Raw genomic sequence first — 16,102 nt, 5'->3', positions numbered from 1 at the left:
TTAAGTATCCCTGAGATAGAGGGCACAGATTAGTGGGACTTTATTGCGCTGAATAATTAAGAGATTATGGTTCAGATAGTAAATCTCCTTTTGGGCTTTATTTGCACTCTTGGCAATGAGAAAGTTGATCATTTTGGTTGAGCATCATTTTGCACATTAAGTTACAGTGAAACAAGGACTTTGACTACATTATCATTATTCTTATTTCTTGGTCAGATTTGATTCCTGTTTTAGTTCTGACTATTGCCGCTTTTCCACTACAAACGCGGCTGAGTCGGGCTGAGCCGTGCCGTGCTGAGTCAGGCTGAGCGGGGCTGTTGGAGTTGCATTTCGACTACAACTGCGCTGAACCGTGCTGGCTGGAAGTGGGTGGACACATTGGGTGGAGTTAGCGAAAGTGGGTGGACGTCAGGTGATGTCGTTAAGCAGCGCAAACAGTGACATCAGTGAGCTTTTAAGCGGTAGTCTCACGACCCGAATAGTAAACAATAAACATGGAGGACATGGAGTCGTTAGTGTTGCTGGTCTTGGTGCTGTGGCTTGTTGTCACCGACAACGCGGACAGATACTGGCAAGAGCGTATAGATGAGGCGAGGCGCATAAGGCTTCAGAAATTCTCATAATTCGTAAGTATTCTCCTTCCGGGTTTACGGTGTTTACAGATCCCAGCGCGCTCGCGGGGCGTGTGGGCATGTGAGGACGCTCCTCCTCACCAATCAGTGCACAGGGGAGTGTCTGCTCACGCCCCCAGCCTCACTCGACACGGCTTGGCTCGCTTCAGCCCCACTCCAAAACGGTGCGAGTTTTAGGGGCTAAGCAGGGCTGAAGCGAGCTGAGTCGTGCTGGTTTTTGGTAGTCGAAACGCGAGCCGTGTCGGGCTGAAGTGAGCTGAAGCGAGCTGAAGTGAGCTGAAAAAGGGTCGTGGAAAAGGGCCATAATATGTATAGAGGATTTCGACGTGACGTCACAGGTGACATGACGCCCTGGTGTCTGCCATTTTGAAGGTCAAGCTAGCTAATGTCAACAACAGTAGCTAATATGTTACTGTAGCAATGTTTACGTTCAGTCATTTGGATGACTGTTAAAACCTTTCAGTCTCAAGTTTTTCCTTTACTGTATTTGCTAGTTTACTGAGCTAGCACGCTCGGGCAGGCTGGGAGCGAGCGCCTGCCCGAGCTAGCGCGCTCGCTCTCAGCCTGTCCGAGCTAGCGCACTCGCTCCCAGCCTGCCCGAGCGCGCTAGCTCAGTAAACTAGTAAATACAGTAAAGGAAAAACTTGAGACTGAAAGGTTTTAACAGTCATCCAAATGACTGAACGTAAACATTGCTACAGTAACATACCAGCTACTGTTGTTGACATTAGCTAGTGCTAGCTGCTAGTGCACTACTACAACTACACCGACCCTAATAATAGTTCTTGGTCATTGCCTGGTAACAGCAAATTTATAACGGGCCATGTCTCAACAGACTAAGAAGTTATTTCAATGACATTTAATAACATTTTGTTTATCCTGAGGACCGAAAGTAAATGAAAATGTGAACAAACCTTAGCTGTAATAAGATGGTGACCACTGGCTCCAGGGACGACCCGCTGATGTAGGCATGTTACCCAGCCTGGTTTTTAACGACATAGGTGTACAGATCATGTGGGCCGAAGTCAGGTAAAGACGAGGGCTTGGTGTACTTCCGTACGTCAGTGAACAATCCTGGTGGAAGCAGGTAAACGTCGTTCTCTAAGCCTGCTAACCTCAATTTTTGCAAATACCTCTCCCTCTGCTCGCCCTGTAAATGCCCTACGTCGCTGGATAGTGAAGGTGTTTTCTGCATCTCGCTCCTTTTTCTTTTATGTTTTTTCCCTGGTATTTCCCACACGCCTGACTGCAGGTCAGGAAGATCACCTTCGCTGCAAAGCCAGAAAAAGATAGCCTGGTAACGTGTACGGATCACGTACACCAGCATCGTTGATTTTCTGGTGATATCGCTTCTTACTCGCGTCATCTAGGCCGGATAAAATACTCGACAATGAGACTTCGTCATGATCAACAGTGTATCGCTACCGGTAGTCGCCATATTTGTGACTGTCAAAATGGCGCCGGCTACTTGTTGACATGGCAACGGTCACGTGGGTCTAAAACCTCTATAGTTTAATGTTGATCAGATTACATTAAATTCAGCTCTTTAGCATTATAATGAGTATGATATCATTGTCTCAGTAGGAGAACACAATCTTGCTGCTGTGTGGTATGTAGTAACTAATGCCACAAGGTGCTAATAAAGCTGATTGGCAACCTTTTTTTTTTTTTAAATCTCCCACTGGCTGAAAGGGGGATTATGTCGTGGCGATGTCCATCCGTCACGGGAAGGGTGCTCAAAATCAACTCCTCTCACAATTTTTGGAAGAATTTCACAAAACTTGGCAGGATTCTTTATTTATATGTTGGTAATGCGTATATTGTAACTTGGTTAAATTGGGTCACATTTTACCAAAGTTACAGCCCTTGATTAACAAAATTTATAATTTGACAAGTCTGTGAGAGTGCAGTTTCCTTTTGAAATCAACTCCTCTCACAGTTTGTGGAGGAAATTCACCAAACTTGGTAAAAGGCATTGTTGGATGTTGGAACTAATGCATATTGTAATTTCGTTAAATTTAGTCACATTTCTCCTCCCTCTTCCTAATATTTGTGACTGGTTAGGTAAACGGTAAAATGACTTCTGCATCACATGAAAGGGAATGGGAACAACGCCATCCTCCTTTCTCAGGTGGAACATTTAGTTGTCAGCAGCGTATGGCACAGCTGGGATCTGAGGAGAAATCCCAGTGTTAGGATTCACCTTGTGCAGGCTGGACCACATGGATGTCTGGGACATTGTCAAATGTATCAGACATGCTTCATTAGTTCTAGTATGGCTTTATATATTATGTCCGGCATGTAAAGTACATGAATCTAGAAAAATGTACATTGTTACTAGACTTATGATGCTTGCTCGGAGTCTGAATGTTGCATGGTTCTGTAGTAGGCATGCAATGATTCACTCGATTCACAATATTGGGTGTACGATTTGATTTTCCCCAAGATATTTTTGGGGAAAAAATTTTTAATGAAAATTTTATTACCAAAAAATGCAACCTTTTGTTTTTCTTATCATCTTAAATATTCCATTTGTTAAGTTAAAAACATTTTTCTTTATAACCAGCAATAATTATTTACCCATAGTTATATAGGTTGGATTAAAATATAATAGCCTCTTAACTAATATATTACATTTAATATAAATATAATAAACAGGCTTTTTCTTAAACGTTTTATGAGCGTTTATACTACCTCCAGTTGCTTCTCTTTTCTTTAGTTTTCAGCAGTCTGTAAAAAGAGAGCTCCAATTTCTTGTTAAATCTATTTGTACAGTCACACAACAGCTCTTTCCCATTTTAGATCTGTTTTTGTGGCATTAGAGCTATGGTACTTCCACCTAGGGTGAAGTTGCATACATTCTCATTATTTGTACTAGATTATTCTACTGTCAGGGGATGCCATGACCTAATGTTTAAAGAAGCAGCTTTCGGACCAAAAGGTTACCGTTTCGATTCCCTGGACCAGCAGGGATGGCTGAAGTACCCTTGAGCAAGGCACTTAACTCCCAACTGCTCCCCAGGCTGCTCTAGGTATGCTGTACGTCGCTCTGGATAAGCGTGTCTGCTAAATGCAAGTAATGTAAATGTAATGCTGTCTAAACGATGTACGTAATTACAGCTAGAAAAAAATGAAGAGATGAGACAGCCTGATAATGGCAATTTATTTTTTACATTTTATTTATTATAACTATATTGTTATGCCCATTCTGTAGTTATGAATTCGGGGGGGGAGGCAAGGTCACATTTTTGTGTGTGTAATTGATGGAGAGAGATGAGAGTTCCAAAACTATATGAATCATAGTAATAATAAAACTGTTTCAGACGCATTACACCAAGTCTCAGTGCATTGTTGTAGGAGTTATAATCCATGGGCTTTTTGAAAGAGGAAAGTCTTGAGTTGAGATTTAGGCCATGTACACACGTAGCCGGGTATTTTTAAAACCGAACATTCCCCCCCCCCGTTTATAAAAATGTTTTATCCACACCACCTCGTCTTCGAAAAAAATCCCTTCCACACATAACCGAACATCTGCGTTTTCAATCACATTCATAAGCATTCCAAACCTGTAGATGGCATTATTTCCCCAAATCCTACCCCCTAATCACATCAGAATAGCCCTCTGTTGGCGTCACTTCCGCCTAAACATAAAACATGACGCCAAGCTCGTTCGTCTGGACAGACTCGGAGACAGAATTGCTTCTAAACACAATTTTGGAGTATAAACTTCAAAAGACGCAAGAAAACGTTGATTGGGAATCTTGTCAGTAGTTGGGCTTCTAAAATTAAACATGTAAATAGCACCTGCACAGTAATTAACGCTTTCAAGGCACTACTCCGATCCATTACTCTTTGTCCATGCTTAATCTGGCTTCTGCAGTAAACAAAGGTCGCACGTTTGACGTCAGGGCAGATTTGTTGTAATTTTTTTGGCGCAGATTGTGACGTTCTAAAACGCAAAACTCCGGTTATCTCTGTCTACACGAAAAGGCATACACGGAGTTTTCAAAAATCTTCACTTTGCCCGGAGTTTTTTTAAATATTCGTTTTTGATGTGTTTTCATGTGGATGACAGGCCAAAACGTAGAAAAATATCTTCGATTTAGCAGATACCCGGCTACGTGTGGACGGGGTCTTAAATGCTTCAGATGTCATGGCTTGTTTAAGATAAGATGGAAGACTGTTCCATAGCTTTGGAGCAGCGGCACTAAATGCTCCATCGCCGTACATGGAAAGTCTAGTCTTGGGAATTAAGTTGTTTTAAGAGTACGTGCTGATTTGTATTCATGTAGAAGATCCATGATGTAAATATATAGAAGTAAAAAGTAAAACTTTTACTCAAGTAAACCTTTTTTTAGTAAAAAGTTTATTTCTACATATTTTTAGAAGTTATAACATTTTAAAATGATTATCTTCTAAAGTGAGGAAAGAGAAAATGGCATTTAACAATTCACTGCCAGCTCTATGGAAAGACGTTTTGCCTGCCTCTGCATGTATCGCCTCATCTGCTTATGGGAAAACATTTACTGGGAAATCTTAAAGAATTCTAAGTTTATAACGGGAAATGAGTTCTCACTTTAACAGTAAAACCTGCATCAGTCTTGGTCTTGTCACCTGAGGTAAAAATCATACTGCTTTAAAACGAGTCTCATTGTCGCTTCACTCGAATGAGCTCTGTTTAAGGCCCGGTCCCACTGCACTTACGGATGCAAAGAGGATGTAAAACGTAAAAAAAATCTTTGCCATCCGTTGGAAAACGCTATGCATCCGTTGTGTACTCATTGCATACGTGCTTCATACGCTCTATCCATCGAGCATCCGTCCACTGTGATTTCATCCGCGCAAAAAGTTTTGAGCTGCACAAAACTTTTAGAACGGATGAACTTTCCGCCGTGTACGATGTAAATCCGCGACATATACGAGCAACAAACGTTCTATGTCCGTTATCATCCGTTAAACGTCTGCTGTATCCTCTCTGCATCCTCTGGGCATCCTCGCAACTCGCATCCGCTGCAGCTGAAAACGGAAAGAGGGAGGAAAGATAAGGTACATGAAACGTCTATTCATCATTAGTAGCACGGAAATAGAAAGGATGTAAGCGTATGCATCTCGTATATAAAGTATTCAAAACGGACAAAGCGTTTATATCTGGGATGTATCTCGTATATTTAGGATGTCTGGAGTATGTCTAGAGTATGTAGAAGGACACCTAGCGGACAATCGATATTTTGTATAAAAAGGGGGAGAAAATCATCTAGTAGTAGAGATGTATCGATGTAGCCGCCAGCACGTCTTTCCGCTTTATGCTGGCGGCGTGCGTGCTGCATCCCTTTATATCCGCGGAGCAGACGCAATTCATACTCCCCGCATGCGCAGTGAACGGTCTGCATCCGATATACATCCGCGCAACATCCCCTTTGTTTCCGTTAGGCGTACGTGATGCATCCCCTTCATCCGCTATGCATCCGCTCTTTCTGCTATGCGTCCGCTTCTCAGTTATCACCGGTAACCCCTTCGGAGCTGTCATCCACTTCCATCCGCTTTCATCCGCTAGGCTTCCTATGAACATGCGTTTAACATCCCCGCTATATACTACCCATGTCCGTTCTTTTCCGTTCTGTTTTCGCCAATTTTCGCCAATTTTGTCCATTTCTGGAGCGGATGAAAACGGATAGAGCCACCCCCGAAATTTTGCTCGTCCGCTGTGTCCTTTTTGCATACGTTTTGTGTCCATCGGCCAGTGGGACCGGGCCTTTACACTAACATTGGTGGGGAAATATTTTCCGATTAATGCTGTCAGTTTTTCTCTTCTGACAATTTTATTCATTTTTTTAATCAGGTCATTTAAATTTTTAGAATGTTGCTGTTCTCTGTGCGGTGGTGTAATGGCTCTTGTCTGTTTTGGTGATGTGAAGGTGGACATTTTGAGAGCTGGCATCTGATTGATTTCAAACTGAATTGATTAGGTTATGTGTCCATGAGGCTATGCTGTATAACTCTCCAAAAACCTGATAATCACTTCGCTTGAAAGGTTGTAAACATCTTTAGGCAGACTGACTTTAAAAAAAAATCAAAGCCCAAGTTTAGAAAGTAACCCAAGTAAAAACTTTTTCCACGTTGTTTTTAGCAAAATATGTGTTTTCCTCGAGTAGAGATATCAAAGTATGCTACTGACAGAAAAGCTTGGTTTTGGTCAAAACTTGATTTGAATTTTCCACTGCAACCTCCAGCTGGTTTTTTGAAGACTGCCACACACGTGTTATGATTTATTTATGACTTGGGTTCCTGAGCAGGTTGTCACTTGAGAGGCTGGAGAATATTTGTGTGTATGTATAGCAAATGTTGAAGTTATACGATTTCCATCCTTATTCACTATGACAAACCACTCGGTAGATAATCCTTCTGGAGTAATGTAGGCGTAATTAATTTTCAGATTGATATTTTGCATAGTGTTTAGTTCATCAGTATGATCATGTAGATATAAACACAAATGAAAGAATTCTCAGGAAGAGAGTGTTGGGAGGAAGGCTTACTGCACTACATCTGAATAATTGAGATGCTCTAATCTCTCATTTTAAACAGTGAAGTCCACAGTATAAAAAGTATTGGCAAACTAACCACAACTCACGACATTGGTACTTTCTTGTTGGGTTGTGTGCATCCCTGCCTTCACATTCATGATTCCCCCCAAGGTATGATGGTTTCAAGGTATACATGATGATTTTTATTTATTTTATTTAATTTTTTGATATGATTTACGCTAGTGCCAGTAAATCCATTAAGATCCGTTTACTATTCAGGCCAACATTGTGCACTTTATCATTTCAGGTGTTTTTTTTTTTTTTTTTTTTTTTTAAACGCATTGTTGCCAGTGCCAGCCATTGAACATAAGGACATGTTTTTATTTTGAAAGATGAGTGATCTGAATGTGAAGGCAGAAGAAAGGATGCCCAAAGATGAGAGAGAATAAAGAATCATCAGGTGCCGAACAGAGACGTGAGATTTTAAAGGGAAGTATTTGCAGTGGGATATCTACAGAAGCTGCAGAGTAAAGCTTCCCAGTATCATAGTGAAGAGAGACGCCAGGATGAAAAACCCTGCTTTCAAATAAGCTGGAGCTGAATTATTGAAGAGAGAACCAAACGGGTGGTTGTTGTTTATACACTATAGATCTCGGAAGAGTTTAGGACATTTAAAGTTACAGTACCGAACAAGAGTTTGGACACACCCTCTAATTCAATGCATGTTTGTCCCCGTCCCCCCGAAAGGCCCGAACGGGGATTATGCCGTGGCGATGTTCGGCTATCTGTCTGTCCATCCTGGGAAGGGTACTCACCTTCTGAAATCAGCTCCTCTCACGATTTTTGGAGGAATTTCACGAAACTTGACAGGATTCTTTGTTATATGTCGGCAATATGCATATTGCAATTTCGTTCATTTCGGTTGCATTTTACCAGAGTTATGGCCCTTGATTACCATACTTGTACTTTGACAATTTCATGAGGTTGTATTAAAGGAGATGCGCAGAACCTTTTATTTTTAAATAAATTTCTGCGTGGATAGTATCTCCATCCTTGACTCTTGTATGCTGCATAAATGGGAATAAAACATATTTTTGAGAGTTAAAATCGGGCGGCACGGTGGTGTAGTGGTTAGCGCTGTCGCCTCACAGCAAGAAGGTCCGGGTTCGAGCCCCGTGGCCGGCGAGGGCCTTTCTGTGCGGAGTTTGCATGTTCTCCCCGTGTCCGCGTGGGTTTCCTCCGGGTGCTCCGGTTTCCCCCACAGTCCAAAGACATGCAGGTTAGGTTAACTGGTGACACTAAATTGACCGTAGGTGTGAATGTGAGTGTGAATGGTTGTCTGTGTCTATGTGTCAGCCCTGTGATGACCTGGCGACTTGTCCAGGGTGTACCCCGCCTTTCGCCTGTAGTCAGCTGGGATAGGCTCCAGCTTGCCTGCGACCCTGTAGAACAGGATAAAGCGGCTAGAGATGATGAGATGAGTTAAAATCGACCGCAAAGTCGGCATTCGAGCTGCCCCGCTGAGACAGCCAGCCCTGAGTGCGTGACGTCACAGCAGGAACCGGTTTTAAGGCCGAGGCCTTTGACAGCTATAGACCAAAGCCAGACTCGGCAGGCGAGAGTGGTTGCAGTGGTATCTTCGTTCGGATTCCTCAGATAGTAATGCATCTGACTGTGATAGTCCTGAAATTGGAATGTGTGTCCATGCTGCTGCTATACACGTAGAACCATATCGGTTCAAACCATCGGAAAGTGAATCCAATAGCAACACATCGGCCACGGAGGCCCCCACCTTACAAAATAAAGCCAGAGAACAAAGCCGTCTAGAGAATTGGATGGAGTTGAACTGACCGTTTCATGCGACTCTCATTAAAACAGGATAGGTGTTATAACTTATGCAACATGCATGCATTTTCACTGATAAAACGTAAAAGGCTAATTAAATAATCAGATGATCTGAGACAATCACATTCTGAAGCAAATGAAATAATCTTATACCAGTAACTTAAACACACAATACAAGTTACATGTATTAATCTAAATGCAGGTAAACAACGAGTGTTGTTGTGATGTAACTAAATGAGAATCACATCTTACCCATCTGTGTTCTCGCTTCTTGAAGGCCGAGCTTGTGGCCGATTTGTTTTTGAAACAATCTGACCTTTCAGTTCTCCGTTCATTCGCTTCTTCTATGTAAGGGCGAGATATTGCTGCTGAGGCGAGCATATCCAGCGGAGAAATCAGACGGCGGGTCCACTCATTCTCCGTTTTCTGCATACTGAGTACTCTGCCATTACTGCTCGGCTCACATTCTGGAAGAACTGGTGCAGCTGAACTTACTTTCCTTTTCTTGTAGTTTTCTTTTCCTTTAATTGTTGGGACTGCACCCTCTTTCAGTATGGGCTTATAGCCAACACTCCTCAACAGATCAGAGGTTTCATACAAGTCATCAGTAAAATGTGCGGAGGAGAGACGCGTCCAAATCTTTGCAGTTTGAACATTCTTGGGTCATGAATGCAACGTAAATCCACCTTCTGTTGTGTTGCTGAACCCGCCAGCAACACATCTACGTGGCATGGCGATAAATTGGCTCAAAATGGAAGGTCGAAGTTGCAGTCAGCTCTGTGTTTTAGTGTAGCAAAACTGGCAGTGAGACCGATAGCCTTCCTGCTGTGATGTCACAGATGTCAAGGTCATTCTCTCAGACCGCTACCTATATGAATCATTTTAATCGTAAAAAGGACTATATTAGATTTATTGTTGACGCTTAAAACTATTCCTGTGCCGTTCTTGAGGTCTCAAGGCATTTATAAACACAAAGTGAGGCCATGGTTCTGCATATCTCCTTTAAGCACTTGTAGCATTGATATAGTTGCCAGCGGGGGATATTATGCTCTCCGAGCACTCTTGTCTATACATTTTATTTTTAATTAAGACACTTTGTGTGTTTAATGATGGATGTCGTTTCTCTTTTCTTAGCTGAGCAGTTCTTGACAATATATGGATTGCTACAGTTGTGGAATCGGACCGTTTACAGTGTTTTTATTATTTACTATTTTTACTGTTTTTGGTCTGAATCACATTAAGGCAGCAAGAAATTGCACTAATTAACTTTTGACAAGGCACTTGTTAATTGAAAAGTATTCCAGGTGACTACCTCATGAAGCTGATTACCATAATGCCTATAGTATGCAAAGCATCATCAAGGTTAACAGTGGATTCTCTGAAGAATCTAAAATATGTTGTGGTTTTTATTTTTTTTTTATTATTCCTTTTAAACACTTGACCACATAATTCCGTATATGTTCCAGAGGTTATTTCGTAGTTTTGATGTCTTCAGTATTGTTCTACAATGTAGAAAATAGTCAGAATACAGAAAAACCTGTGAATGAGTGTTTTTTTTTCCCCCAAACTTTTGACCGGTACTGTATATTGAAAGGCTGACGGAGCTGTGAAAAGGAAAGGATCTTGAAGCCACGTTTGTCTCCGATCCACCGAGTCCCTGACTGCCACTGACTTCAATTTACAGTTGGTCATTTATGTGACTCTGTTATCCAAAATAATTTGCATAACATGCAAATGGTGAGAGTAGTGAACCTTCACTTGTGTGGTTTTTTTTTTTTCTTCTCTCTCCATAGACCAATAAAAAGTAGTGCAAAAGACCATTCCAAGCATAACTGCTTAAATATTTTAAATAAGTTAAAAAGTAATATGTGAGGTAATAAATGTCAGTTAATAAAATTGTTAATAAGGTTTTATCCTAGGTAGTGTCTGCAGAGGAAGTTATTTTACCCTTTGCATTGAGGAACCTCGACTGATGGTGTCCGTACATTTTCTTGTTTCTCCGTTTATTTCAAGCATCTTGGCTAAAGTAGCTTAAGTGCAGGTGAAGTCTAACTGTTCCATCTCCTGTCAGTCTTCTATTTGCTGCATTGGGGAGGGGGGGTTCATTCCTTAGTCTTTCATGCATGACTGACTCAAAATGACCTCCGGACATGGAACCTTGGTACAGTCGGAATAAAATGCTAAGTATATTATGAGGTATTATTGTGAAATAATCAAGAATGAGGTGGAAGGATGTGGCCTGGCGCAAAACGAGATACTTTTACCACCCCAAATTACTATGTTTACACCACAGCCATTTGGCAATATTTACAAAATGTTATTTATTAAAGAATGACGTGTCCTACCTTAAAACATTTATAATTACATTCAATGTTGTGGAACGTTCAGAGGGCAAGTTAGTTCTGTTATCTTTTTTCGTTTCCGGTTGAGAGTACGTCGTGCGCGTTCTGGCTGCCGCTTCTCACCGGAACTCTTATTTTATTTCTTTTTCTATTTTTTTTCTTTTCTGTGTGTTTGTGTAGTTTGATGTTTGTTTGAGTGTTTTGTCCGCCGGTTGTGGTGTAGCTCCGGACCCAGTTTGGGGCGTCGGTTCCCTCCAGGCCTTGGTTCGCCGTGGGCGATGCCTGCACTCCCAGCTGTGGACTGCAGTGAGCCTGTTGCTCAATTTACATCGTGGTTGTCCAGCGCTCTGTGCTTTAACGCTTGGCGTGATGTTCCGAGCGATGTTGCTCGGTGCCGTCGCGGCGGCTGTGCAGGCGGTTTGGGACACACCAGCGCTCTGCGTGGCGGAGCTTCTCTGCTCGCTGTGTTGATCCACGGCGTGGTGTTCGAGTGATGTTGCTGACGGCGTCACGGCGGCGGTGCTGGAGATGTGGGACTTGTTTTCGTGCGTCTTTTGGTGGGACTGTGGCTGCTACACCACGGGAATTACATCCTGACCCCTACTTGGTGGACTTTTTTTTTTTTTTAAATATATATATATATATTTATTTATTTATTTATTTATTTTCTTTCCTTGTCTATAATTGTAAAGCGTCCTTGGGTTTTTTGAAAGGTGCTATATAAATTTAACATTATTATTATTATTACTCGCATTATAGCCAGTCTTACCTCAGCAGCTTTCCCCCCTGAAGTTAGGGACATCTTTCCGCTCTCTTTCCCATGGCCCTTGACTGCGCTCACTGAAACAGGTTTCCATTTGCACTAATGCGTTTCAATATTTCATTGGGACAAAAGGTCAAGCCAGTGAAAACACCTGTAATTAATGATCCTTGTCGCAGGCTTTGTATTGTCTCCCATTGCACAATTCCACGTTGGCCTTTTGACATTCAACTAATGCCGTTTTGAGTTTGCCCTTTCATGCTAATATTACCATTTCCTGCACTCCTACCTTAAACATCAAATAGATTTCTACAAATGACTCTAATATCTAATAAAAAGGGGAGCCGTTATAACAGCCAGTAATGTATTTTGCTCCCCCCCCCGTCTCTGACCTAATTTAAAAGTAAAGGGAATGAAAAGATAATTATATAGGCCAGACATTCACTTGATTAATTACTGCTTTTCAGAGAGTCTGAAATGTTGAGGCTCCCCATCATCAACCGAAACATTTTACTGAGAGATTGTTTGAATACACAGCTATTTTTCCCCTCTTATTTTTCCCATTTGTTTGAAGCAATGTAGAATATCAGTTCCGCTACTTTTAGAAGTTAATTGGGGTCCGATATCCAAAGTGTTGTAAGAGAGCGGTCAGCATTAAACCCGTTCACGCGATGAGAGGAATCAATTCTGTGAGCACCAAGCTTTCACGTTCTGCTCCTTTTTTTTTTTTTTTTAAATTTCTCTCAAACTTCAGATTAAGGCTTTGCTTAAAGTGTGTATCAACTAAACATGGCTCCTAGAGATCCTGAAAGGCAAAGAGTCCTTTTGAAGATCCTGGCTTTAAATCGGAGAGTTAAATTTACACTGTAAATGTTCCACAAGTGTCACTGATTATAAGGAGGAGTGAATTTGAAGTATGCTGTATGTCCACTGGGCAAATAATTTAGCTTGAATAGGTTGGGGGGGCGGTTTGCCTTTCTCCAAAATGCTTACGGTTCCAGTTCTTAAGATGATGACGATTATGGTCGTTATCCAGTAACCAAAACCACCTCTAGATGCCGAACAGATCTGTGAGCCTGGCTTGAGTTTGAAACAGCATACTGTCCTTAGCTGGCTGTCTTCATTTATTCCAGTCACTTCTAGTTGGAGAAAAGAAAGTGGCATTAATGCGGCATGACTCCTCATCAGCAGCGTTCGTGCCACTCCAGCTTGAATTCGTTGTCTGGGTTTCTGCTCATTAGTTTGAGCTCTGAGCTACTACTTTCATGCCCACCAGGAGTTTTCCACCCCTGCTCCCACTTTTATTCCAGAACAAGGTTTGGTTTTGTTATTGGTTATGTTCTGCTTGCGCTTTTTTTTTTTTAAATATTTGCTTAAAAATGGATGATGAATTTACTGTGTTCCTTTTCCACCCAGTTAACACGACCATGATGTTCAGTATAGTCTTTGAAGAATGGAGTAAGCGTGATGTTACTGTATGTAAAAATAAAAAAGAGGGCAGTTTTACAGCACTGCTGCACAGTAAATAGCACCATCTCATGTTTCATTAAATCTGTTCCAGTCTGCAGGGGTGGCCACATCAGAAATTCATTAGCTTCATTATTCAAAGCTCCAAAATGCTTTCCTGGGTCCGTGTTTTGGTTACGCAGAAACCTAAATGACCAAAGTGTTAGCTAATGTAACGTATGGAAAAGTAGTTTGCGAGGTAAGTGCATTAATGCATACATACTCTTCCATTATTATTCTAATAACATAAATAATGTGGTGCATTGTGTTGATGCCCATAACAGAACATCATGGGTTAAGGTTCTGGCTATGAGAGATGGCGTTCTCTCCTCATATTGCACGTGAAAGATATTGGAGTCTGGCTGTTTAACCATGAGGTGACAGACGAAGCAAAATGAAGCCAAGTAAAGGAATCTTAGAAAGCACAGTGCAGCCTCATACCTGCTTGTTCCTGATTGGCTAAATATTGTCGGTCATCCATGCTTGCTAATTAATCCACCAAGTAAAAATCAGTCTATCATCAGTAAATCATGCCACAGCTGACGTGTGTAGTTTAACAAGTGGAGGAATTTGGGATGTGGTGGTGTTACAGCATTGAGGTGGATCACTACTGTGAAATGAATTACCTTTAAACACAATTAATTAAATCTACATGCCAACTGAAAACCTTTTGGTTTGTGAAAGTCAATCAGAAGTGTTTTTTCTTTCAATGGTTATAGAATCTGCTTTCTGCCAGACAACTGTGAATAAAACACATGTAATCTGATTTGTCCTAGGGCCCGGGTGACTGATTTGTCCACTCCTCCTTTTCTGTGTGATAGTACAGTGTCTCTCTCTCTCTCTCTCTCTCTCTCTCTCTCTCTCTCTCTAGGCTGATTACTTTAGCTGTATTGCCACGATCGTGTACATGAGGAAGGAGAATTGTCTGTATCAGGCCTGTCCCAGCAAGGACTGCAACAAAAAGGTGGTGGACCAGCAGAATGGCTTGTACCGCTGTGAGAAGTGCGACAAAGAGTTTCCTGAATTCAAATATCGTCTCATGCTCTCTGTAAGTCAAGCCTACCTATTACCCACCTACCTATTACTGTTATTTTCTCATAAGCGCCTTTAAAGGAACAGTCCACCGTACTTCCATAATGAAATATGCTCTTATCTGAATTGAGACGAGCTGCTCCGTACCTGTCCGAGCTTTGCGCGACCTCCCAGTCAGTCAGACGCGCTGTCACTCCTGTTAGCAATGTAGCTAGGCTCAGTATGGCCAATGGTATTTTTTGGGGCTGTAGTTAGATGCGACCAAACTCTTCCATGTTTTTCCTGTTTACATAGGTTTATATGACCAGTGATATGAAACAAGTTCAGTTACACAAATTGAAACGTAGCGATTTTCTATGCTATGGAAAGTCCGCACTATAATGACAGGCGTACTAACACTTTCTGCGCGCTTCGGCAGCGCATTGATATCTGAGCTCCGTATCAATGCGCTGTCGAAGCGCGCAGAAGGTGTTAGTACGCCTGTCATTATAGTGCGCACTTTCCATAGCATAGAAAATCGCTACGTTTCAATTTGTGTAACTGAACTTGTTTCATATCACTGGTCATATAAACCTATGTAAACAGGAAAAACGTGGAAGAGTTTGGTCGCATCTAACTACAGCCCCAAAAAATACCATTGGCCATACTGAGCCTAGCTACATTGCTAACAGGAGTGACAGCGCGTCTGACTGCGTCTGACTGACTGGGAGGTCGCGCAAAGCTCGGACAGGTACGGAGCAGCTCGTCTCAATTCAGATAAGAGCATATTTCATTATGGAAGTACGGTGGACTGTTCCTTTAAAGTTTAAAAAAAATTACCTTTTTTCACATGCAATGAGCTTTTAACATTGGTCACAATCTGCAGGTATCCATAACAATGTGATGCTGCATTGTATTTTTCACCACTGGTTCAATTTCCATGCATTGTTGTATACAAGGAAAACCTCATTAACCAGTAAGAGTGGGACTGATAACATTGCATTGCATTACATTAATGACATTTAGCAGATGCTCTTAACCAGAGTGACGTACAACATACCCAAAGCCTGGGGAGCAGGTGCCTTGCTCAAGGGCGCTTCAACCATTCCTGCTGGTCCAGGGAATCAAACCAGCAACCTTTTGAACCCAAAGCTGCTTCTCTAACCATTAGGCAATGGCTTCCCCAAGTTATTATTGTATACTATTGTAAGGTTTTATTCCTTTGTAAGGATAAATAATTGTAAGTATTTATTCTTGACCAAGAAGGCAGTAATTTATTTTGTGACAAAATTGTAAGGATTTATTTTTAATATTGTTCTGTTCTATTTTACTATTTCAGCTAGAAGGCATTGAATTCTGTGTAACTTGACCAAGTTACTGTGTGACCTTCTGTCTAAGCTAGACACATTGCTCGAGACGTAATACTGATATCTTTTGGAACATTCCATCTCTGACCTAAGGTTGTGCGTAAATGTTGATATCTGT

The 16,102-nt window shown here is 41.6% G+C and overlaps 1 protein-coding gene across 1 annotated transcript in view; it reads left to right on the top strand.

The window, feature by feature from the left end:
• The window catches only part of rpa1 (replication protein A1), a 92,661-nt gene that overhangs the window by 55,631 nt on the left and 20,928 nt on the right, over positions 1-16,102 (top strand). The window contains exon 14 of the mRNA XM_060944002.1: positions 14,478-14,654. Within this exon, the coding sequence (XP_060799985.1) occupies positions 14,478-14,654 (177 nt within the window). The remainder of the gene's footprint in view (positions 1-14,477; positions 14,655-16,102) is intronic.

The sequence above is a fragment of the Neoarius graeffei genome, chromosome 17, assembly GCF_027579695.1.
Source record: "Neoarius graeffei isolate fNeoGra1 chromosome 17, fNeoGra1.pri, whole genome shotgun sequence".
Taxonomy (NCBI): Eukaryota; Metazoa; Chordata; class Actinopteri; order Siluriformes; family Ariidae; genus Neoarius; species Neoarius graeffei.
This window is presented reverse-complemented; position numbering and strand designations above follow the sequence as displayed.